The 24089-nt window shown below is 40.5% G+C and overlaps 1 protein-coding gene across 1 annotated transcript in view; it reads right to left on the bottom strand.

Annotated features, from left to right (window-relative positions):
• The window catches only part of abhd12 (abhydrolase domain containing 12), a gene marked incomplete in the record, with an annotated part of 48077 nt that extends 26191 nt beyond the window's left edge, over positions 1-21886 (bottom strand). The window contains 1 exon segment of the mRNA NM_001142129.1: positions 21677-21886. Within this exon segment, the coding sequence (NP_001135601.1) occupies positions 21677-21840 (164 nt within the window).
• Between the last annotated feature and the right edge of the window lie 2203 nt (positions 21887-24089).

The following is a 24089-nucleotide window of genomic DNA, read 5'->3' as shown; positions in this document are numbered from 1 at the left end:
TAGGGATGCACAGAATCAAGGATTTGGTTCAGGATTCAGCCAAATCTGAGCCTTTTCAGTCTTAGGCTAATGACACACCTGTGCCTTGGCTTCTCATCGCCTGCAGAGAAAATGTGGATCTGTGCCATTATTTTACTAGAAAAAAAGTGAATTCCACATCAAAGGGAAAGGTACTGGCCATATTCAGTTGATGGTTTATCTCCACTGAAGTCTACAGGGGCATCTGCAGCTAAGTTAGGAAAAAAGTTTTTTCCTTGCGCTTCATCTGGCCCTATATACATTTATTTAAGTGAAACAAAAAAGGCTTTTTGCACTAAAAATACGATGTTTGACAAAAAAAAATTCAGGAAACAAAGGAAAAATAAATACTAATTCAGGTGAGAATACACAATTCCACAAGTCCAGTAAAATAGGGTTAGTGTTGCTTACATATATAAAATATTATGTGCAGATTGGTTAGATGGAGTATGATTCTATCTTAACTGATTCCCATCTTTTCATATTAATTTGCTTCTAACTGAACAGGGTACAGTATTTAAATATAGCCTCCAAGTGTCATTGTATTTATTCTGAAAATAATGCTTTCTTTATTATATTACATTATTATACTGAAAAGGATGCATGTATAGGAAATGAACTGTGCTATGAATACCCTACCTGGATATAATTGCCCAAGGCGCAGTTGTGCAACAAGGCCTGCCACAGCCACTAGTACACCAAATCTCAGAAACAAACTACAGGTTCCCACCCTATCCTGCTAGCTAGTCAAAAATTGTCAGCTCTGATAATATAGGCTTTCCACACATTTTATTTGCCTAAACCACTACTTGAACATTTTAAATGTCCCTCATAGCACATAAGTCTGGTTGTAAGAACACCATGTGAGACATTAACAGACACTGGTGAGAAACAGGCTTTTGGACATTCTATCATATTTTAGATATATCTGGACATCTTGATTCTGTATCCAAAGGAAGAAAGAATATTAATGTATATACTCGAGTATAAGCCTAGTTTTTCAGCACCCAAAATGTGCTGAAAAAGTCACCCTCGGCTTATACTCAAGTTGGGTGCCATGGGTCCCTCCAGAATAGCACCCTCTGTCCTTTGTGAGCAAATCACACCCTAACCAGACCCTCCAGTGCCCTGGCCCACTCCCAAATTCATCTACCATCCTCACCTGTCCCATTCTGCACTAGTCATTGCACTTTATATTCTATATAAACCATAATTTTGAAGGATTTTAACTTTGTGTTTTAGCTTGGTTGCTGATTGAGCTAAGGGGGTAGTACTCTTAAGGTATCATTGTTGATATAGTTTCCCACCCTAGGCTTATACTCGAGTCAATAAGTTTTTACAGCTTTCTTAGGTAAAATTAGGTACCTCGGCTTATATTCGGATCGGCTTTACTCGAGTATATACGGTATTTCCAGAATCAAAGCTTTAGGCTACTGCTATATGGGGCTGATTCACCAGCCTTCTCCTGTATGTGCACCTGGAGCCACAGCATCGGCCCGGGTGTATGCACATTAAGGGGCACATTTACTAATCCACGAACGTCCGAAAAGCGTCCGAATGCGTTTTTTTCGTAATAATCGAATAATTTTGCGATTTTTTTCGTAAATTGTCGCAACTTTTTCGTAGCCATTACGATTTGCGCGAATTGTCGTGACTTTTTCGTAGCCATCGCGCCGAGAATGAAAGTTTCGGATTCATTCAAGCTTCAGTATCGTGACTTTCCTTGGGCCAGGTTGGAGCTGCAGAGTGCCATTGAGCCCTATGGGAGACTTTCCTTGGGTCAGGTTGGAGCTGCAGAGTGCCATTGAGCCCTATGGGAGACTTTCCTTGGGTCGGGTTGGAGCTGCAGAGTGCCATTGAGCCCTATGGGAGACTTTCCTTGGGCCAGGTTGGAGCTGCAGAGTGCCATTGAGCCCTATGGGAGACTTTCCTTGGGCCAGGTTGGAGCTGCAGAGTGCCATTGAGTCCTATGGGAGACTTTCCTTGGGCCGGGTTGGAGCTGCAGAGTGCCATTGAGCCCTATGGGAGACTTTCCTTGGGCGGGGTTGGAGCTGCAGAGTGCCATTGAGTCCTATGGGAGGCTTCCAAAATCATGCAAAATCTGAAAGGTTTGCCCGCCGTTTATGAGCGCTCAATACGAAAAAGTCGTGACAATATACGAGCAAATCGTAACGGCTACGAAAAAGTTGCGACAATTCGCGCAAGTCGTAACGGCTATGAAAAGTCACGACAATTTACGAAAAAGTCGTAACGGCGACGAAAAAAACGCAAAGAATACGAAAAAGTCACAAAAATGTTAGTTTCCAATCTGAATTTTTCCCATTCGGATTCGTGGATTAGTAAATCAGCCCCTAAGTTTAGCAAAATTCATACTCGCTAATTTTGCTACCGAAATTCGCTTTGTGTGTGTCTGCCCCTGGGCCGCAAAAACAGAAGGCAGCTGATGCTAGCGCGGCTGCATTTATCTGCAGGCCAAGAATCAGCCCTGTGTGGCAGTTGTCTTAAATACTGAAATGAATGTTATTATGACAGAACTGAACGCAAACCAAATGAGCTAGAACAGGTATCAGATCTGTCACCAGGAAACTAATTATACCGAACGTTCCGAATAGTGAGAAGGTCGTTTACCTTAGACTTTATTTTTAATCAAATAATTCAAATTGTTAATAATGATTTCCTTTTTCTCTGTAATAATAAGACAGTTGATCTCAGCTAAGCTACAATACTTATGGGTGACTAAACAATCCTACTGGGATTAATTAATGTTTAAAATGATCTTTTACTTAAAGTAAGGCCCCCCTGCTCTCAGCCTGTTGGGTTTTTTTTTTAGCCTGAGAGAAGCCGATTGGATCGGAGGTTGGCTCCTGCTTTAGCATTTTCAGCCCAATCTCTGAGCCACTCCGCTGCGTGTGCCTGCAAGTGAGGGGATGGTGTGTAGATCAATGGAGTGGCATGCAGGAACATATACACTTCTCTCAGGCTGATTAAAAAAAAAAGCCAGGCTAAAAGCAGCTGAGCCAATGCTCCGTAGGGCCTTACCCTTAAGGCATGCTGATACAAATTACGTAAAGACCCCTTATCCAGAGAACTCCAGGTCCCAAGCATTCTGGAATAACAATTGAAATTGAGCAGCCTGTGTACAAATAGCACAACAATAATCATAATAACAATAGCAATAAGCAAGTCAGGGCTTACCCCTATATAGAGCCCAGGTTCTTTCAGATAACTACAGATCCATAGGGAATAATATTATAAACACCCCAGGGGCTGATTTACAGACTTAGTTGCACAAATACAGGTGTCAGTAGTGTCCAGTAATGAGTTCTGAAGCCTACTACAAGTACATGATTTGCAGTTGCGCAAGTTAGCGTCTATGTAGGCAAATATGCTGTACAGGTCTAGGTAGCATTTACTATTCACAAAACATCTGACTGGTTGCTAGGGACTACTAGGCCTGAAGAAAGCATCCTGAAAGACTGAGGCATTGGTTATATTTGGCCTCAGCTTACTGGGACTGAAGGTGGGAAAACTGAAAGTAAAATTAGAACCAGAGAGATTGTGACCCTTGATAAATGATGGAAGTGTTAATATAAATATAAAAATACCCAGCAGAGATTATGCCCTGTGTTCCACAGCCTTAGGTAGATTTTAGCCAGGGAAGCATTTTAAAATATCAGAGACACATACAAGGCCACAACCTAATATTACTTGTTGGGAGGAGAAGCTGGATCTGGTGATATAAGAACATAATTGAATGTATAATGTAGGTAAGGCTGACGGAAAAAGGGGGGGAAACATTGTACCATTCAATTCAATGGAAGGCGGCAGGGAGCTTGGGTACTTCTTTGCCTACTAAAAAGCACTCTGTGGGCCAGTAGCCTAAAGCAAAGCAGTAAACTTTAAGAATCCACGTTCTCCCGTAAACAATGCATAAAGCACTGAGCCTACAGGATACAACTTGAATGCGTTTAATATTAATATCTATAAACAGGATGGAAACAAACATTAAACCCCTTTGGGCTCCAGTTATCTACTGGAATAGAGCAATGCCCGGATGATGCTGCAGCTTTCTCTTGGTCGATAACAAACAGCTTGGATGGCAGCCATGTTATCCATATATTTACAAAAAAAAACAAAAAACCATGTCAAGGGGATTCTGTAATATACCTCATCTGAGATACTAAAGTACTAAAGTTAAGGAGAAAAAAACTGATGCTGTTGCTTAGGGTTGCTGTACAGCTTCCCATTTACAAAAGCCTTATTGCAGTGACGGACTAGAGCTTAATTCCGCCCCACCTATTCTTCCAGTGTGGTGAGACAGGGCACAAAAGGAAAGTTACACAGCGCAAAAGCAGAAGGTTATAACTTAACTTGTATAGCTATATGATGTATGTGTAACATTATATAAGAAAGGCAAGGTATTTTAGGACCTTCGTTGTACTTTGGAAATGTTGTCATGAGAAAAATAGCCTTATAGGCGCTGAGACATAAGCATTTTGCGCACCGCAGTGCACTCTATTTTTTATAATAAAGCCTAAATAAAGCTTTGGTCACCATGATAGCTCATATGGCAGTGTGCCTCCCTGCTTCCATGCCTGGAAAGCTTACACAGTCAGCACTCGATCTACGGGGCATCCCATAGGTCTCTGCATTCCCTGGCGAGTTACACAATGCAGCCAGCAAAGTGGCAAATAGCAAAAAAAAATGGCTGATTGGACCTTTTTTTCATTTTTTTAAGCACTTTGTATTGTAAATAAGGCCTAATAACTGTTATTATTTTCCCACTACATGTTACTTAATAGTTGAGCAAATGTGTTTTGGTTCTTTCTATAATCTTTGATAAATGCCAAATGGCACCTGGCCTGTATATGCCAGCTCATGTCCTTCTAATATTGAAACATTTGGGCTCAAGTGGTTAAAAAATGTTTCAGAGGACTTCTCTGATTTCAACACAGGGAATGTGGCCACCAGTGAGTAATATCAAGGCATCTTAAAATACTGTGTGAGGGGAAGTGAGGACAAGTAACATTCATTTTATTACGCAGCATTATTAGCATTGAACAGGAACAGAACAAGCTAATAGCTAAGCACAATACTTGGGGGTGGGGGTTAAATGTAATTCATCTTAAGGCTTATATTTTCTACTTTTTCTGAACAGTATCATCAAAATATGATTCATTTTTGCAAAATGAATATGTCTGAGACAGGTGTTGGAAAATATGATTTACTTTAGAGGCACAAGGAGTGGATTTTGGCTCAAAAACACACAAGTATGCATTTCAGCGCCAAAATCCGCTCCATGTGCCTGTACCCAGTCCAACGCAATGGCTCTGGGTGCAGATACAGAGGGAGGCTGATGCTAGCATAGGCTAATTCTTGGTCTTTGTTTATCCACAGGTTGTGTTCTAACCCTGTTTAAGTGAGATCGGCTGCTTGTGTTGCATCGGTCCAACAAACAACTCTATAAATTACTTACTGCATATACCTAGGTACCTATAAAATGTACATTAGCTTGATATTTTTCCTTTAACAGATATACAGGTATGGAATCTATTATGTGGAAACCCATTCTTCAGAAATACAGGATCACCATTTTGCACTGAAGCAAGTAATTTATTATTTTTTATGGATTTCTCTGTAATAATAAAATAGTAGCTTGTACTTGATGATAACCGAGTTGCATGAATCCATACTGGTGGTAAAACAATCCAATCGGGTTTTTTAATGCTTACCATTTTTTAGAAGCCCAAGGCTAATGTTGTATAAGGCTTTTTCTACAATGCCAGAAAAAAGCGAGTGGAGAAAACCAATTCACTGCTATCCGCCATACTGTGTTTAGAAAGCAGTGACATGCACAGCATCCTACTCACATCCTGCTCACAAAGGGTAAATTTTAACTCAAAATGCACACTCCCAGCAGCTTGGTGTTTTCTCCACCAGCATTTTTATATTGCAGTTGAAAACCCACATGTGACATTAACCTTAAGGCTGAGGGAACATGAGGAGCAGGCCCTGCGTCTCTCTGCCTGCATTTTTCCCACAGGTTAAGGGAAGCTGATACGCTTCAATCCACACTGAGCATATATCGGAACAGAGACACAAAACTATGCATTTTCATGCTGATATCCGCTAAGTGTCTGCATGCAGGCCAATGCCGTGGCTGTCAGTGCAGAGGAACAGCCAAGGGGATGGAAGCACATCAACTTTTCCCCACAGGAGGAGAGAAGTTGAGCCATCACCCTGTGTGCCCTCAACCTAAAGCTGGTCATACACTATAAGATCCGCTCGTTTGGTGGGGGTCACAAAAAAGTGGATCTTTTGGAGGGTGGGTGATATTGAGCAAATCTGATTGTTTAGCCTTAGGAAGGACACAGCAACACGCCAAAGCGGCCCTTAATACAACAGGAAAATCAAACCTAGTTCATTAGTGCACTTACCATGTAGCCCTCTCCTCTGCACAGCTAGTACATATTCATATGGAGCCATCAACAACTGTCCCTAATCTGTTTATTTGTAAAATATTATTACTTTTAACATTATCATTAACTTTATCCAGCTACACAGAGGTATGCCTGGGATTCATGCACCTTTACTGTATATTTTTACTCTAGCTACTAATTTTTCATTTATCCCCAGCGACTGCATGTACAGGTGTAGGATCTAGTATGCAGAATGCTCAGGACCTGGGGTTTTCCAGATAAAGGATATTTCGGTAATTTGCATCTCTATTTTTAAGCCTTCTAAAAAATAATTTCTACAATAAATAAACCCAATAGGATTGTTTTGACTCCAATAAGGATTAATTCCATCTTAGTTGGCATCAAGTACAAGGACCTGTTTTATTACTGCAGAGACAAATGAAATATTTTTCAATTTTTTTTTAATTATTTAAGGGAGATGACCTTCCCGTAATTCAGAGCTGTCTGGATAACAGGTTTCTAGGATCCCATAACTCAGTGCTGTCCAACTGGCGGCCCACAACCCCTCTCTGTGTGGCCCCCCACCTGTCTGACTGCTTTGATGGCTTACCTTTGTGTAAGCTTTAAATGGTATTAGTACTGTGATTACCTGGCCCCCTGCATGGTTCTCACCTCAGATTCAGGCTGTAATCCCCCTGTATTGTTTAAAAATGTAATCCCCTGTGTTGTTCACACCTCAGGCTCAGGCTGTAATCACCCACATTGTTCACCTGTTCACACCTCAGACACTGTATGTACTACCTGGCCTACGCTGCCTGTGTGTATGGCACACACAGGCAGCATAGGGTAGGCAGAGTATGGCACATAGGCAGCATAGGGCAGGGAGGGTATGGCACACACAGGCAGCATAGGGCAGGGAAAGTATGGCACACACAGGCAACATAGGGCAGGCAGAGTATGGCACACATGAAACATAGGGCAGGGAGGGTATGGCACACACAGGCAGCATAGTGCAGGGAGGGTTGGGCGCACTACCACCATTGTGATAAAATGGGCATTGTTTGAAGTGGGTGTGGTTTAAAAGGGGGAGAGGTCAAAACTGGATTCTATTAGTGGCCCTCCACCATGTATGCTAGAGAATTTCTGGCCCTCTGCACTGCAGAAGTTGGAGAGCACTGCCATAACTGTACTTGTTATTACACTAATGATGTTATCAGTGCAGGACACAGGTCATTAGGCCCATTCACTGCCCAAGATAATGGAGTGGAATGAAAGTACTACTTCCTGGGCCTTCATAGACCATTCTGCTGACACGTTAGTAAATTAGCCAAATAAAGCACTTTTACTGCTGACCTAGATACTCCTTGTAACAAGAGAAAAAAACTAATGTGTTTGTGTGTGTGATTTCTTAAGCACATGATTTTGTTAAGCTTTTATCTAATGGGTTTCAGCCAATGTAGCCAGTAGTTTTCCAAAGTCAATTTGAATTAGAATCATGCTCTAAGCAGCACAGAGAAACCTCTTGTATTGACTGTCAGCCGTAAAATGTGTTTAAGGTGACTCACATGACTTAGTAGGGAGTATGGAAAGAAAAAGATTACCAAGAACAATTTCAGAGGCATTAAATTGGCTAGTTATTAAGTTAAACCATACAGTATGCATAGGGTCTTCCCTGTAAAATGCTTTGGTCAAAGTATATTCTGCGGTAGATCTAGGCAAGAAGACTAACATTTTTTTATGATAATGCGGCCATCAAGGCCACTAGAGGTTTAGCGAAAAAATAATGGCTGCTCCAATTCATAAACACAAAATATGTAGAATGCTCACTGGGCAGTCTGAGCTATGTTTGTTTCATTCATTTAAATGCAAAGCATAAATACATTTTTTGGCAACAAGCCCTATAAAATTCTTGCAAAAATGGCAGGTTTTGCACTGAAAAATATTATCTGCCTTAACCCATTTGAGTGCAAGTAGCATCTGGTTGGCACAACGGGCAAACACTGTTTGGCACAAACTAACAGACATGGTTCCTGCTCGCTGGCTGCCATTCATCTGAATGTCTGACAACCACAGAGATTCTTTAAAAGGTGGTAGAGAATGGATACAAGCAAAACGGCACCTTCAGATAACTGCTGGAACTAAAAAAAAACAAATAGAAAGAATGTAAAGTAAACATATTTTAACCTTGCAGTATATTTAAAGGGGTCAGTGATTTGCCATAAAATTATTGATCACTCAGCAGGATTCAGATTAGACTGAAACCTTTATTGCTCAGCTGATCTAAATGCAAACCCTTAAAGGAGTCGTTCATCTTAATGTTTAGTATGATGCAGTGAATGATATTTTGAGACAATCTGCAATTGGTCTTTATTCTTTATTTGTTGTGGTTTTTAAACTATTTTGTGTTCAGCAGCTCTCTAGTTTGGTATTTCAGTGGCTATCTGGTTGCTAGGGTACAATTTACCCTAGCAACCAGGCAGTGGCTTGAACAAGAGACTGAAATATATATTCTAAGGGGACTGAATAAAAAGACAAAAAATAAAAAGTAGCAAAAACAATAACATTGTAGCCTTAAAGACCTACAGCTTTTTGGCTGCTGGGGTCAGTGATTGAGCTGGAAAGAGGCAAAATAAGTCAAATAATTCAGAAATGATTAAAAAAAAAAAAAAAAAAAGGACATATATTAAACATATTAAAAGTTCACTCAATGGTGAATAACCCCTTTAAGCAAGTGGAAGTGACAACTGTTTTAGTTGCAGTTTGGGGGGTTTTAGTGAATATAAATATGCAAGTTAAGTTTCAGAATTAGTTTGGTATTTGAAGAAGTGAAGGATTCGTTATTGGAGCAGCACTACTTGAAATAATCCTTTTTCAGATGAAATACTCTGTTTACTTATTTTAAAATTGTCAACAGTGCATGAAAATGTACGTGTCCCATGATATTTAGTCAGTGTAATTAATCATACAATATGGTGCAGTTGTTTGCAATAAAGCTACTAATCCCCTTGCTGCCGTACCTTGTACTGTAAGCATGTAGCATCTGTGCACATAAAAATGCTCCCTTGTTTTTTGTGCTTGAAGCACTTTGCTGAGTGGTTTAAGAAAGTACTGAAGGCAAAAATGTTCTTGTTCCCAGAGATAAACAATCAATGTTATTAAGTTCCCTACAGAGTATGTTAGAGCCCTGCAGGTCAAGGAATTGGAAGGACAGAGGGAAATTTACTACATTACAGCTATGCTGTTTGCCAAGTTCACCTGCTGTCATAGAGCAATGCTGTGTAGGGTCCCAGCCACGCATTCTACTCTTATAGTACATGGGGCAATTTAGAGCTGCATGGGAGGGAAACAAAATTGCTAATCCATTAAGTTCAAATTGAAAACACCCAGTATAGTTTTAAATGATGATTAAAGCTTAAGCAGGAGGCAACAATACTCAATATTGCCCCATATGCTGTTGTATTAAAGCTTAATTTAAAGGAACAGTAATACAAAAAGAATGAAAGTGGATCAAAGTACTTAAAGTGATACTGACTGAAAAAACGACTTTTTAAAATATGAATCTACGTAAAAAGTTACCTATAGGTCATGTTGATAATTTTTTGCGGATAGGGCTGCTTTTGTAAGTAATTGTTACTTAAAGTCCCTAAACTAGACTGTTTTGCCAGCCTGACTGTCCCTTCTCAGCCTGTCAGTTACAGCTTCTAATGCTAATGGCCTCCTGCTGCACAAACATGGCCGCCCCCTCATAGAGGAACATGGGGGATCAGAGAGGGAATGTAAACGCATCAGGCAAATACTTTTATGGCAAAATTATAAATAGCATGCAAAGACAATGTTATGACAAATGTAAAAAAGATTTTATTTCTGGTGTCAGTATCTCTTTAATATATTATGTACTATTGCCCTACACTGGTTGTGTGTTTGCTTCAGAAACATTACTATAGTTTATATAAACAAAGCTGCTGTGTAGCCATGGGGGCAGCCATTCAAATTGAAAAAAGGAGAAAAGGAACAGGTTATCGAGCCCCCATGGCTAAACAGCAGCCATCTATATATACTATAGAAGTACATAATAGTTTTCTGGAAAGAAAATTGTCTTACTTTACATTTTTTGTATAATATAACAGCTAGTGATATAAAGAGTACATTTTACCTTTAGTTCAAATAGCAAAACTATAAATAGCAGTGTTATCCCCACAAAAAAATATTGTGCCATGAGGAAAAAAACAGAGCTGTCAGTCCTACTGGCTTCTGTACAAAGTATTTTATTATTATGTCAAACGAGGTGGGGCGGGAGCAAAGCTGGACGGCCAAGAAAAAATGCTGTGTGATGCGCCAGGCCAAAACAACCTGGGGAGAACACTGAAATTGTATTTACAAATTTATTGTCCAGGAAAATATAATAAAATATTAATTCTATGCTATATATATATATATATATATATATATATATATATATACATACACATAGTACATAATTGGCACTTCTATCTATCTCTTTCTATGCTCTGCCCTGGCGTTTTTGACTTTTGAAACAATATAGCAGCACAAGCATGCAAGGCTGCCTTTTGCTACATTGTATCAAGAGACAGAACCAAGAGTGCAGAAAGGGACAGGAAAACCCTACTTTTAAAGAAGCTTAGAATTATATTTTCTGTCATTTTGGGTTTACATCCTCTTTAATAGCATCGCTATAAGTAGGTCAACAAAGGGATTAACATCAGTAATTATTTTCTTCTTCTTCTGTTTAATCATCATTACTTTTATGGGACAGATCCTTTCACTAGCAGTTCAGCAACAGCTGGAGTTTCACAGTAAAGCAGTCCCACTCTATGTAAGTTCAGTTTTTAACCACTATTAAAAACCCAAGTACCATTTAAGCTGGCCATACACGCACCAATATAATCGTACAAAAAGTAGTTTTGTGCGATTTCCGGTCTGTGTGTGGGCTCCGAATTATCATCCCAATAATTTCGTACCATGGCGATCAGGTGCTTAATTGATCTGACAGGTTAGAAAATTTTGGTCGGATAACGATAAAATCTATGCATGTATTATATATCTAACGATATCCTTGGGGGACCCACAATGCATTTTTTGTATGATTGTTGTCTGGCGATTATTTTATGTTCAAAACATCCTCTGATTAATCTGAATGTTAATTTTAGATTGTTGCATTTAAAATTACACTCGATATTCGGCATTGCTTAGAAAAGCACTCTCATGGAGAGTCCGGGTGTTGTACCCCTAAAAGTGTAGGAAGAGTAGCTTTGAAAAAGGGGGGGCGCTAAGAATAAGAAGAGAGAGATTAGAAGTGGAAGAATAAGATGAAGTAGAAGAACATTATGTGTTTTCAAATCAACATAATTACTACAAAATAAATGCAATCAGGGTCCCCCATCCTTCTCTAGTTTAACTGGAAAGCCTCTTATATTATATTTAAGTTTTTATGTAATAAAAGGAACTAAGTTTGCCCAGGAGCAGTAACCCATAGCAACCAATCAGCAGATAGAATTTACTGGTTACCAGTTTAAAACCTAAATTTAAATGCAATAATATGAAACCAACACTCAGACTGAAATTGTAGGATAAAGCCCTTAAAATACAAATTGGAGGATACTCTAAACATGAAATAGTTGGCAGAAACCAATCGTATGAAAGTGACTTCCTGGAAATGCATTGTAGGACCCCCAAGGATACATCCGCAGATGTTATTGTTATGTAGGGACCCATAGGGTTAAGCTCCCTATGGTGTTATCCCTTATCTATATCTTATCTGTGCTGTAATAGGGCAGAGCCCTCTACACTCAGATTTCAGTTATTAGGCTACCCCCTATAGGTTTAGCCCAGGTTTACCACTCCCCTTGTGCAGACTATATAGTGTCTTGCACAAGGAAGTGTCTTCCTCTTTGGCTGTTGGTGTCTAAAGGCTCCTGTCACTGAGCCTGAGGCATTGGCCCCAGTAAGGAGAACTGCTTAATTGTAAGTCGGGGACAGGGCCCCGTGAATGAGAACTAGCCAGCGCAGACAGTTTTAATTATAGCACCCTCTAGGAGAGGTGATTGTAGTCAGCCTATTTAGCAAGGGCAGTTAATAGCCCCAACCAGGAGTTGTAACAAAGGGTTTAGTCCACCCCGGCTCTGTAGTCGTTCTTTAGGGACCGGTTTTATTAGACGCCAGGTACCAGTGTTAGGAGCTCTCCCCTGGACCACAGTCGGCCGGAACACTCCCTTCTGAAAGGTCTATATCTCAGGTGTCAACTAATCCTCTGTGCATCCTCCAAGTGGGTTATTCTGTGCCTAAGTGTCACCTTTGTATCTTCCACGGTGATCACATGTTCTATACTGCTGTGTCTGTGAGTATAACCCTGCTGCACTATTAAGCTGTGCCTTTGTCCAATAAATTGTACTATAGTTCATGAGCAAGAACCTTTCTGGCGTCCATTATTCCATCTGCACCACACAAGCTCTACCTAGTTGTAGTTCAACTACACCCTCAGCTCCATTAATACCTCCCATATAGCGGAGGCCCACTCCTGTGTATTAAGGTCGCATGTAACACATGCTCTATACCTATCACTAGCCTGGGTTTTGCCATATCATAGCCAGACAAGTGTTACAGTTATATGACCAACATTTTCTTACCTGGTCGATCAGCTAAACACCTGATCGCCCACACGCGGTCTGAAACTAGGTTTCATCATATTTTAGCGGTACGTGTATGGCCAGCTTTAGGATACAACCAGATACTTCAAGTGCACAACATCTGCCCCCAAACTGTAATAGGAACCTGGGAGGAGGAATTGTAGAAGTGGAACTCCTGACACTTTGCCAAAATGATAAAAAAAAACACCTCTTGTTTGCACGTTAGGAATTATATGTATACTTTGCATTCCCTGTGCATCCGAGTGCTCTAATAAATGAATTAAATGATCTGATCCTACATTTTACTCTTCTGTGCATCAGATCAGGTGAAAACCAAACGCATCAAGTGGATTTATCACAGTGGGCAGCTCATGTTACAGTTACTGGAGACCTGCCATGTATTATATTTCCAACCTGGCTGAAGTCTGATGCTGCCAGTCTGCATTACAGTTATACTAGCCTTTCTGTATATTACATTGTTTCCAGTTCATGGGAAGGGGGGGGGGTATAAGACCTTTAAACATTTTTGCAGTTGAAGAAATATAAAGGGCCTACAATAGGCAGGATAGAGAACTACTCTTATAATTATCCATATTTTTGATCCATTGATTAGTTCTAATTTCCCAAGCAAGAAATCTTGGTTTTATTCACTGCCGTCACCCCTTGGCCTCCAACATGCAAGAATCATTAGCTACAAACACCCAGACAGTAGCTCCTTTCCAAATTCAAATATCAATGCTGCTGAACTTCCTTAGCTATAATCATGTGATATTTTCAGACAGTTTAAATGGAAGGAGCTTACCATAACCCTTTAAGTATCAGAAGAATTTCACATTTCATTTACTTGAAATGTCAGATGTTTTTGAACAATTTTGTGCTCTCTCATTTTAGGGGCATTTCCTAGGAGGGAGTTTAGTTTAGGTAGGAAAACTATAGATCCGCAAGATTTATTAATATCCTGAAAATGATATCCTTATAAACAGTGCTTAGTGATGTAATTTATGTCATATGTCACCTCAGAGTTCCATGCCCTGTATAAAAGCACTCAACCTTCAGCCTATAAGGTAATGGAACTTATAATATGTCTATATTTCATAATGGGGGAAATGAATCACTATATATTATATTGTGTGATTTTATTACTTGCATCTCACTTACAGGAGAAAAAACAGAAACCAGAACTAGTAACTATTGCAACATTACCCTAATTGTGTGCAGACACATAGCTACAGCTTTTGTGTTGATGCAGAGAAAAAATAGCATGGCTTAATGGTGTGGCATCAGCTCTTTCATTTCCTATTTTAACTCTAGGGTGACAAGGATAGCAGTATGGATGCTTCTTACACTGTGTACATATTCAACTATAGTACACCACCATTTCTTCAATTACATAAACAGCAAGTTCTGACAGAGTAGAAAGCAACTAATAATCTTAAGTGGCCATCACCCTATATATCTTTGCAAAGTACATTTAATAATTTAGTCCAATGCTAATGGCACATGGGGCGTCTTGATCGCCACTAACATATGGCAGAAAAGATTGGCTGAAAAATTCTATAGCAAAATGTGTGAAGACCTCCCTGCATTAAGGGATATGTAGATTTGGATCCTGATTCAACAGAATCCTACATTATTTTTTTTATTTTTTTTTGCAGGATTCCGATTTTGAATGCTTAGCTGAACTGAATCATGTGACTTTATGTGCCATATTGTGGCACTCGCATGTGCATAATAAGCTAGTGCCACAACTCACTTATTATGCACATGCATGTAAGAGGTCAAATCCAAAAATTGCTGATTCAGTGCATCCATAGTCCTACACGCAGCAGTCATGTGTGCATAGCCAGAAGCTGCAGCACTTTAAGAGATATTAAACCAGTACTGACATGTTCCCAGGCCCAGATTTGTGGTGAGGCCACAAAGGTCTGGGCCTAGGGTGGCACAAAATTTGCCGCAGCGAAATTTTGCTTCCATACGGAGCAATGGGGACCTCTCCCCACTCCTCTGTATGGGAGTTTAAACCTTTGCGCATGTGCACTCGTGGGCGGGGTTGTGCGCTCGGGGGCGCAGAATGGGGGTGGCCTAGGGGTGCCTGGATTAGAAATCTGGCACTGCATGTTTCTATAAAAATCCATAGAAATGTATAGAATCAGTATTGCTAAAGAATTGTATCCCCAAACTATTTTTGGCCAAAAATCCCCCAATATCCACCCCCAGCCCAGCAATAGAGGAGCCTTTATCTATATCAACACTCTGACATAGCTAAAGGCTCCTCTGCAATCACCTCAGTCACTCTGGGCTGGATGTGGTATGATCCTTTCATAGGCTGGAGTTCTATTTTTATTTGTAATCAGCCTGTAGAAGAATCATGCCGCCCCAGCCCATAGTTACAGTGAGAAATCAGCGCAGCTTCTTCTACTATCCATCCCCTTACCTGCCAAGCAGGTACTGCTGGCCTGCCTGTGGCTTCTCCAAAGCTATCCTCAGCTGTGAAAAGACTTCACACAGTGGTTGATGAGCTTTGCGGTCTCTTTACACAATGCCAATCCTAAGTATAGCACTCAGGATTCTCATTGGATAACTTGTTTGCATATGAAATCACAAGGGAAAATGTCACTATTATGAAAAAAATCGAGTAAACTGTAATAGTTGTTTAATAACTATTTTCGACAAAGGTTTTAATATATTTTTTTTTTCTAGCACAAATAAAGGATTTATTAATTTACAACCTCAACATCATCATTTATTTATATAGTGCAGGCAAATTATGCAGCGCCTTACAATAATTTAACAAAGGGATCTTACAATAATTTAATAAGCAAGGGTTTACAGAGGAAGAATATGATCAGAGTGCCCAACTCACATGAGCTTGCGATCTAAAAAGTTAAGTGTACAAATAAAGCAAAAGGAATATAGAAACAGATCTGTGCCCCTAAGGGCAATGACACATGGAGCTACTTGTAGCCAGCTACTTGTGGCTACAAAATAGACAATACTGATAACTGTCTATGTGTATTTTAACACAGATAATTCTCAGTATTATCTACGGCATTTTGTAGCTGCAATTATCTGGCTAAGAGTAGCACTGTGTGACACAGGCCAAAATGTGAGTGTTAGTAATCTGACTTTGATTCTAGAGAGACTGGGAGCCAATGAAGAAATATGCATAGGGGAACAACTTAAGTGAAATAGTAATATTGATGACGGAGTCTAGCAGCTGTGTTTAGAACAGATTTGAGTTGCAAAAGGCGATGTGTTGGAATGCCTGCAAGGAGTAAGTTATAGTAATGGGATAAAGTTAAGCTGTGTCTAAACTAAGGTATAGGTGTATTGGTGCAATGTTGTGCAGGTGAATATGACAAGATCTGGCAAGTGTATGCATGTGCGGTGTAAAAGACAGATGGCAGTCTAAGATCCTTCCTAAGCAGCGTGCATGTGTGCTTAAATGAAAGGTGATGTTACTGACTGTGAGTAAAAACCTGAGGGACATGAAAAGATGTTGGAGGAAATATAATGAATTCTGTTTTAGAAATATCCAGTTTCAGGTGGCGCTGTGACTGTGACATAACACTTTTTCTCACTACAAATATCACAACCATTCTGTAGGTCAGTGGTGCACTGTAAATTGCTGCCTCAAGCTGGAATCAGCCAGTTACAGCAGGTGAAATCAGTCACTGACACACAGCTGCCTCAGCTGCAAAAACAAAAAGAGTTAGGTTGAGCAACCAAATTGGTTAAGACAAAGTATTAAAAGTGCTGAAAAATCATCATTTAAAGGGAGTTGTGCAATTCTTAGCAAATTTTCAAGTTTTTTTCATATGTTTCTTCTTCTTCTTCTACTGCTTTCCAACTGTCAGATTGGGTCACCGACCTCTGTAGTCAAATAACTACTGCTTCTGTAGGGTTACAATTTTCTTGCTATTTTTATTCCTTATCTTTTTAGTTTAACCCTCTCCTATTCATCTTTAAGTCTGAACCCACTGCCTGGTTGCTAGGATAAACTGGACCATAGCAACCAGCCAGCTGCTGAAATTCCACACTGAATAGCTGCTTAACAAAACACTAAATAATTCACAAACCACAACAAATGCAAAATGAAAACTAATTACAAATACTCTTATGAATATCTACATCATACTAAAATATAATCAAAAGGTGAACCACCCCTATAACATCCACTACAGTTGAGTGTATTTTGTTTTAGAAATGGTAACAGTTCCCCAAGATAAATTTGCTTGTAATACAACCTCATAACAAACAGCTTTATATATATAAAAGAAAAAGTAAAGGTAAACAAAGATAAACTGAAAGTAAAGCACAAATAATATATATAAAAATGATAACAGAGACCATAAGGTTATTTAGCCCAAGGTCTAGAGCACTTCATGTACTCATGACCCTCAGTCAGATGAATAACTAAGCTTATACATGTCTACCTCTCACTTTTGATACTTTGTTTTAAGGAAGTTGGATCTAACTCAGCCATTGTTTTGTGTTCTTTTTTTCAGCTTGATAAAACAGATGTTGCTCTGAATAATGAGAGTCTTCAAATGAGTATTGTTTATAAAATTTTTCTGTAATGAGAAAAATTCCAATAAAATGTATTACAAAAATGAAAACAGAAGTATTAATTCTCCAATAGGCGTAACAAAAGGTGCTCAGAGAGCATCCTGTACCCTAGAAGGCAGCAATTAGGAGCCACTTTGACCAATACTATAGCACCAGCCACTTTCCATGCAAATAATCTGATTTAGTCTCGCTATGATAAGATGCCCAAGTTGCACAAACTAGTGCTGTTTGGCAAATTTTCCAGCAATGCAAATTGAGACTGATTCACTCTTCACTAATCAGATTAGATGCCATGTACCAAGGTATCAACATGCAGTGATACAAAAGGATCAAAGACAGAAAGGTGCTTCCCATGTCAGTATCTGTTGGTCAGTGACCTCCCACAAAAGCCAGTGAGAAAATGAATGTGGTGGCAAAGGCCCATGTCCAACTGTCACAATTCAGTGTTACCACCCAGTATTATTTAATGGAAAGTGCCCTGGCTTATGCACATGGAGTGAGTCAGAACATGGTGCATATGTAGAGTGGATGTTCCCCTGTCACCACTCCATGTGCCTCAGCCAGGGTGCTTTCCATTAAAGGAGAAGGAAAGGCTAATTCACTTGGGGGTGCCAAATCGCTTAACTTTTACCCCGGGCTGGTGCCCGTTAGGCGAAAACCGCACCAGCCTGGGGTAGCTGCAGCAAGCGTTTCCTCTTCCTTCTTTGAGTACTTGTGCATGCGCAATACAGTGAAAAGCTGAACTATAACAAAAAAGTCGGCTTCTCACTCTACCTTCCAATTTGTGCCTGTATGTTACCCAACCACTTAGGAGTTCATTCACTAAAGTGCGTTAACTCGTAACGCATGTTTTTTTGCGTTAAAATAGACGTGCTAATTAAGTACTGATTCATCAACGAATTTTCGCATGTGTTAAGTCGCATATCACACGTGTTAAATAGTGCGCTACTGCAATGTGATAATCAGCGAATAGAAATAGTATTAACGCATGATTCACAAACACATATGAAGCGATAAACGCACTAAATATCGCATTAGTCTGTGCGAATATTAACACCTACTTGAGGCAGGTGGTACTTATAGAAAATTGCAGTTCGTGAGCTTTTGGCAACACGATATGGACTTTGCAGTAGGATTTTTTCAAGTATGTGTTGGCCCTCTTCGCGAGTTAAATAACGCAAACAGCATCGTGTCTAAATTTTGACACGTGTCCTTTTAGTGAATCGTGCGTTAAGTCGCAAAAAATAAAAAGCGATCAAATTTTTAACGCATGCTATAAATAGCGCTCATTTTAACGCACTTTAGTGAATCAACCCCTTAGATTGTAAGTTCTACGGGGCAGGGACCTCCTTCCTACTGTGTCTCATACCACATGGCACTTACTCCCTGTTTATTTATACTTATTTATTGTATTTATTATAACACTTGTCTTCCCTGTGTGTAATTCTGTATATTGTAAGATTGTACAGCGCTGAGTACCCTTGTGGCGCTTTAGAAATAAAGTTATACATACATAGATACATACATACGCATGCGCCGGCCCAGGGATTTTGACACAGATGGAAGAAGGAAGCGCTCGCTGCAGCTACCCCAGGCTGGTGCGGTTTTCTTCTAACGGGCACCAGCCAGGGATAAAAGATAAGTGATTAAAGTCACTTGGGGGTGCCTAACATTTTAAGTCATGTTTATGACAGGGGTAATTTGATGAAAGCTGCTGGTTGACAGGTGCCTTAACCTAAGCTCTAGAGCCCTGGACCATTATTATTTCAGCTCCAGCACTGCTCTGGCACTAAAGCATATGGGTTCTCCCCAATTTTGACTGATGGCTCATGAAGGGCAAAGATTGAATTGTGCCTATGAAGAAAAACAGTGCATGCAGTATAAAATACACAACGTTCTACTCAAGCGTAGACTGATACTATGTATCTCTTAGGGACCTATTTATAAAGCTGTGTCAGTAACTGGTGCACAATTACAATTGACCTTGCAGCATCTTCCACACTATTACAAAGAACGCCATAGTACAGCCATTAGTACAAACTGATGCTTGATGCCAATGTTATAAATAGGAAAAAACATAAAAATCTAGGAAGGCCGGTATTTTTTGCAGAAAAGGTGGTAAACCTCTTCAGAACCCATGTCTTACTTCTGCCTCTGATGACATCATATGTCATAGAGAGTTGGGCTTTCTGGTAGCTTCGTCAATATAGAGGGTTGGGGTGGAAAGGGGATGCTGTGAAAAGGAAGAGGCCTGCAAAATACCCCATACCTAGGATGCTGACCTGAATCCGCAGTTCCCACAAGTTTCAGAACTAACCATGCACCACTAATTTCTATGGTCCCATGGTCTGTCCACATGTTTGTAAGCCTTTTTTATTTACAATATTATTTTTTTAATTGTTAACAGATAACTGATGTAGAAGGAAACTGGGTTCTGGGCTTCGCATCTTTAAAAGTCCTTGCAATACCTCTTAGTGCAGATAAGACTGAGGGTGGTACTGCCTACATTCCCAATGGATCTTATCAGCACAGCACATAAATATATGCCACTGCCCTTTACAAGCTAAGGACACAAATGACAGCTGACTAGCCATATAATACAAAATACATACACACCAGATAGCCTAACCTTCAACCCAACAATTGCTCTTAAAAAAACAAAAACACCATAAAATGACAATAAAAATGATTTATATTTAATGGTTGTTTGCTCAGCACCAGCAGATTACATATCTCATGGCAACAGCACTACTATTTGTATACAGGAAAAGTTTTCACTCTATAGGAGTCTAAATAGCTATGAATACCAGCTAACCCCTGTCTATCTTCATTAAGATAAAACATTAATGGCAGTCCAGTTGGCCATAAAGCAACTGTACAGTGAGTAAACTAGATTTGTTTTTAAATCTTGTAAATCTTGTAATTTAAATCTTAAAAAATATATTAAACACGCAATTTATATATTAAATGTTTATACAATTGCTTTTCATTGTTTTGGTGTTACTGACCCTTTAAATTGCAACTCCCCAACAGTCTGGCAGGAGTCTGAAGCTCCAAGAGGCTGACATGCCCAATATACCGATAGAAACAGCTGAATATAGCGGTTGGGTGCACCTTAGAGGCAATATTGACGTGTAGCTGTTGTATTGGGGTCGCCTTGCATCATCACTGAACTGTGCTCCATCTATAACTGAGCTAAGCTCAGTGCACACAGTGATGTTCCTTTAAGTACTACATACAGAATATTCCATTTGCATGCTTTTCATATGGTGCCATTCTACAACAGCCAGAACTATCAAGAGAGCAAAATGTGCAGTTATTTGAGCTGAGAAATGGATGGCACAGAGCCTTTACCCAAAGGAACAGTCTAACACTAAATTAAACAAAGCAAACTCAGGGATACACAGCCAAACATAATATCCTCTGACTGTCAGCAGGTGCATATAAACAGCATTTAGAACACAAGGGGGCTGCTCAGCAGGACTATACTGTTACACAAGGGATTTCCAGCCAGGGGTCCAGCAGCTCCAATTGAACTACAATCTCAAGCATCCTGGAAGCAGTATTTCAGGGCCTCATACTGAAATCTCTGCATGAGCCCCTACACTTACAGGCAATGGCAGACAGGGAGAATTGTTGCCCCTGGTAAATGCCCGGACAATGTTTTGAATCGTAAGTTAAACACATTTCTGGCAGTGACCAGGCTTCATTGCAGGGAAATGAGAAAGAAGGCAATGCATAGGAGTTGCACACAGGCAGCAGCACCAGCAGCTCACAACCTTCAGTAGGAATATACAGTGAAATACATCTGGGGAATACTGCTAGGCTGGCAAAGCCAATCACTAGGAAATGAGTGGCAAGCTAGGCAGGAGAGGGAAAGGTGATGGCTTGGAGGGCATAGATGCCATGTATTGTTTTAGGATCCAACAAACGCACACAAACCCCTCTGCTCTTGCCAATATAGATGCCTATAAATCGCCATGTAGCACATCCCTGAATGCATGCCAGCCCTTGCCCATTCAGTACCTGCCGAACCTCTTCATGCCCTTGCTGTCGCAGTCGGAATCGTGTGGATAATGCCCCTTTGTCCCAGGGATTCTCAGTTTCTGCTTTATACTGCACTCCCTGTCCAGTGGGGCCCTGCCGAAGCTCTCATGTTCCGGGGGCACCGGCTCGGCTCTCTTTCTCATCCCTGGGCAGGTAAAGGGGGCACGGCTGACAGGCTGCGGCAGCTCCAGGAACCAAACTGCTGCTGCTGTTCCCCCGCTCCCCCTCCCCTTACAGCTGATCGCCAGGGCCCGCCCCCTACACTGTGACCTCCTGCCGCCAGCGACCAATAGCATGAGAGAGGCAGGGAGGAAATGTGCATGGGAACTGGAGCAGGGGCTGCTACTGATGCTTCGCTTCCACCACACAGACGAGCCAGCCGTTCAGGACCGGTATCCCCAGGCACTGATTGTTGCACTAAACACAGGGAAAATAGGAGCAGCCAGTATAGCCAGGGATGCTGGGAGTTGTAGTTCAGCATTAACTAGAAACCTTTGCGTGATATCCTTATTTTACTGGGTAACACATTGGCCAATCTACAAGGGAAATAACATTATGGCATACGTTAATTATTCATCAGTGAATTGTTCAGTGCCCATATAAAGACATGTGGCCAAAGAGCTTACTACTGCATGTTCCCTCAGTCCCTCTGACTGGATAAGTTTGATTTGGTCCAGTTTGTAGGTTACCAAATTGAGCTGAGATTCACACATCTGGCAACCTCCCCAAACAAGATCTAGTGTGTATGGCTAGTTTAAGAATATCAAAACCACAGGCAGTAAAATCCTTAAACCTAACCTATGTGCCTTAAGGTGGCCATACACAGGCAGATTTCACCTGCCAATATTGGTCCTTTAGACTGATCCTTTAGTGTATCTGCCGGTGTATGGGCACCACAAACGGTCCTCACCGACATCTGGCCTGAAATCAGCCAGATCTCCATCGGGCAGGCTTAATCTTTCATTCGGACTGGGGACCACATTCAAGAACAAAGGTTCCTATGCCCACCGTTTTGATTCAATCAGTTGGCCAAACAATCGAATTAGCCGGATTTCACCAACCCATAGGTGGGCATATCAGGAGAAGATCCGCTTGCTTGGCAACCTTGCCAAACAAATGGATCTTACAGTGTATGGCCACCTTTAGTCCTATGAATTATTTCATATATACAGAGCTGTCAACCTAAACTGCTGAGGTGCCAGGGGATGCTGGGTGCAAAACTTTGTTGGGTTTGGCTTTTGTGACATCATCACACATGCACAGTGGGAAATGGGGGATCACCTTTAAGTAAGCTTTTAATATGTTACAGAATGGCCAATTCTAAAACTTTTCAATTGGTTTTCATTTTTTATCATTTTTGAATTATTTGCTTTCCTTTTCTTACTCTTTCCAGCTTTTAAAAGGGGGTCGCTGACCCCAACAGTCATAAAAACTATTTTTTTTTTTAAGCTATCATTACTTTTTATTACCATTTAGACCCACTCCTATTCAAATTCTAGTGGTTACTAGGGTAATTTGTATCATAGCAATCATATAGCTGCTAAAATTCCAAAACTTTTAAAATAGCACTGTCTACAATATACATAAAATTAAATTAAATATGAACAATTCCTTTAAATGCTAGGAGGCAGGTGAGAAATGAACCCCCACTCCAGTAGTGGGAAACAAAGGCTAAGTCACCCGCAGTGGGAGGAAGCTCTTGCTGTGGCCAGCCTTGTTGTGACACTAAGCACCTCCCGGGGCAGGTATCTTTAGGTGCTCGCAGGGCATTTAAACAATAAAAAAAACAAAACTATTGTTTACCCCAACCAGAGTGCAGGCTCTATTAGCCCACACTTCCAGTGTGGGAAACAATTTTTCACTATAGGTGTAACTTAAAGGTGAACCTTCCCCTTTAGGGTATATGTAAATAAAAAAAAAAGTTTGCCCACATCTAGCAACACATAGCAACCATAGCAACTTTTCTGCAATGCAAAACCCAGAGAACGGCAGACTGCCTATACCTCTGATTCAGGGATCCCATTATACCCATGAGCCACATTCAAATGGAAAAAGTTTTGGAGAGCAACACAAGCATGAAACAAAATCCTGGAGGTGCCAATAAGAGCTATAACTGGCTATTTGATAGCCCCTATGTTGACTGAAAACCTACAGAAGGCTCTGTCTGGCAATTGCACTGGGTTTTTATGCAATCAAAGCTTGCCTCCCAATTATAAATTCAAAAATAAGCACCTGCTTTGTGGCCACTGGGAGCAACATCCAAAGGGTCGGGGAGCAACATGTTGCTCACGAGTCTAATTACTACAGAAAATTGATAACACACATATTAACCACAGAAGAGTCGGTATAATTACTACAGGTATCTGACCCCTTATCCGGAAACCCATTATCC

This window comes from Xenopus tropicalis, chromosome 5, assembly GCF_000004195.4.
Source record: "Xenopus tropicalis strain Nigerian chromosome 5, UCB_Xtro_10.0, whole genome shotgun sequence".
In the NCBI taxonomy this organism is placed as follows: Eukaryota; Metazoa; Chordata; class Amphibia; order Anura; family Pipidae; genus Xenopus; species Xenopus tropicalis.
The sequence above is the reverse complement of the archived record's forward strand: the minus strand, read 5'-3'. Positions and strand labels throughout refer to the sequence as shown.